Below are 1,863 nucleotides of genomic sequence, written 5' to 3'. Positions count from 1 at the left end.
CCCTCACCCCCTCCCCTCCCCTCACTCACCTCCCTCTCCCCCACCCTCCTCTCAGGAACCCATCACAACAGAGCAACTGCGCCGAGCTACTCTCCTCCAGTCTCCGGGGCTACAGCTGGTGCTTATACAGAGTACGTGTGTCGTGTGCTGTGTGTTGTGTGTCGTGTGTCGTGTGGTGTGTGTCGTGTGTCGTGTGATGTGTGTCGTGTGGTGTGTGTCGTGTGTCGTGTGTCGTGTGGTGTGTGTCGTGTGTCGTGTTGTGTGTGTCGTGTGTCGTGTGGTGTGTGCCGTGTGTTGTGTGTCGTGTGCTGTGTGTTATGTGTCGTGTTGTGTGTTGTGTGCTGTGTGTCGTGTGTTGTGTGCCGTGTGTTATGTGTCGTGTGTTGTGTGCCGTGTGTTATGTGTCGTGTGTTGTGTGTCGTGCGGTGTGTTGTGTGTCGTGTGTTGTGTGTCGTGTGTTGTGTGTCGTGCGTTGTGTGCCGTGTGTTATGTGTCGTGTGGTGTGTTGTGTGTCGTGTGTTGTGTGTCGTGTGTTATGTGCCGTGTGTTATGTGTCGTGTGGTGTGTTGTGTGTCGTGTGTTGTGTGTCGTGTGGTGTGTGGTGTGTTGTGTGTCGTGTGGTGTGTTGTGTGTCGTGTGGTGTGTCGTGTGTTGTGTGTCGTTTGCTGTGTGTCGTGTGTCGTGTGCCGTGTGTCGTGTGTCGTGTGGTGTGTGTTATGTGTCGTGTGTCGTATGGTGTGTGTCGTGTTGTGTGTGTCGTGTGGTGTGTGTCGTGTGTTGTGTGTCGTGTGCTGTGTGCCGTGTATTATGTGTCGTGTGGTGTGTTGTGTGTCGTGTGTTGTGTGCCGTGTGTTGTGTGTCGTGTGTTGTGTGGTGTGTTGTGTGTCGTGTGGTGTGTTGTGTGTTGTGTGTCGTGTGGTGTGTTGTGTGGTGTGTTGTGTGTCGTGTGGTGTGTTGTGTGTCGTGTGTTGTGTGGCGTGTGTTGTGTGTCGTGTGCTGTGTGCCGTGTGTTGTGTGTCGTGTGTTGTGTTGTGTGTTGTGTGTCGTGTGTTGTGTGTCGTGTGTTGTGTGTCGTGTGCTGTGTGCCATGTGTTGTGTGTCGTGTGGTGTGTGTCGTGTGTTGTGTGTCGTGTGCTGTGTGCCGTGTGTTGTGTGTCGTGTGTTGTGTTGTGTGTTGTGTGTCGTGTGTTGTGTGTCGTGTGTTGTGTGTCGTGTGCTGTGTGCCATGTGTTGTGTGTCGTGTGGTGTGTGTCGTGTGTTGTGTGTCGTGTGCTGTGTGCCGTGTGTTGTGTGTCGTGTGGTGTGTTGTGTGTTGTGTGTCGTGTGGTGTGTCGTGTGTCGTGTGGTGTGTTGTGTGTCGTGTGTTGTGTGTCGTGTGGTGTGTCGTATGTCGTGTGTTGTGTGTCATGTGGTGTGTTGTGTGTCGTGTGTTGTGTGTCGTGTGGTGTGTTGTGTGTCGTGTGTCGTGTGTTGCGTGTCATGTGGTGTGTTGTGTGTCGTGTGTTGTGTGTCGTGTGTTGTGTGTCATGTGGTGTGTTGTGTGTATGATAGGATGGAAAAGAAGAGAAACAGGAAAAACATGTTCCTACTTCTGTGTGGGTGGTTGGAGGGTGTCACTGGTAGGTCCTACTTCTTTACTTTCCACTCTGTTGTTTCTGTCTGTCTGTCTTACTTTTTCCCAGCACTAAATGACCGTTATTGTGTCGATGTGCTTCTCTTTGCTCAAACAAACAAACAAACAAACAAACAACCAAACAACCAAACCTCTCCCTCCCCCCCTCCCACAGACAATCCCCGGCGGACCTCCCACCAACGCTCACCCCACCCCACCATCAGCATCAGTCAATGCAGCAACAACAGCGG

The 1,863-nt window shown here is 52.2% G+C and overlaps 1 protein-coding gene across 1 annotated transcript in view; it reads left to right on the top strand.

The window, feature by feature from the left end:
• LOC118478732 overlaps window positions 1–1,863 on the top strand; it is a gene marked incomplete at its 5' end in the record, with an annotated part of 17,177 nt that overhangs the window by 10,799 nt on the left and 4,515 nt on the right. Inside the window, 2 exon segments of the mRNA XM_035972897.1 lie at window positions 56–131; window positions 1,788–1,859. Coding sequence (XP_035828790.1) covers window positions 56–131; window positions 1,788–1,859 — 148 coding nt within the window.

This window comes from Aplysia californica, unplaced genomic scaffold, assembly GCF_000002075.1.
Source record: "Aplysia californica isolate F4 #8 unplaced genomic scaffold, AplCal3.0 scaffold00893, whole genome shotgun sequence".
NCBI lineage: Eukaryota > Metazoa > Mollusca > Gastropoda > Aplysiida > Aplysiidae > Aplysia > Aplysia californica.
Note: the sequence above shows the minus strand (reverse complement) of the source record. Positions and strands in the feature narration are given on the sequence as shown.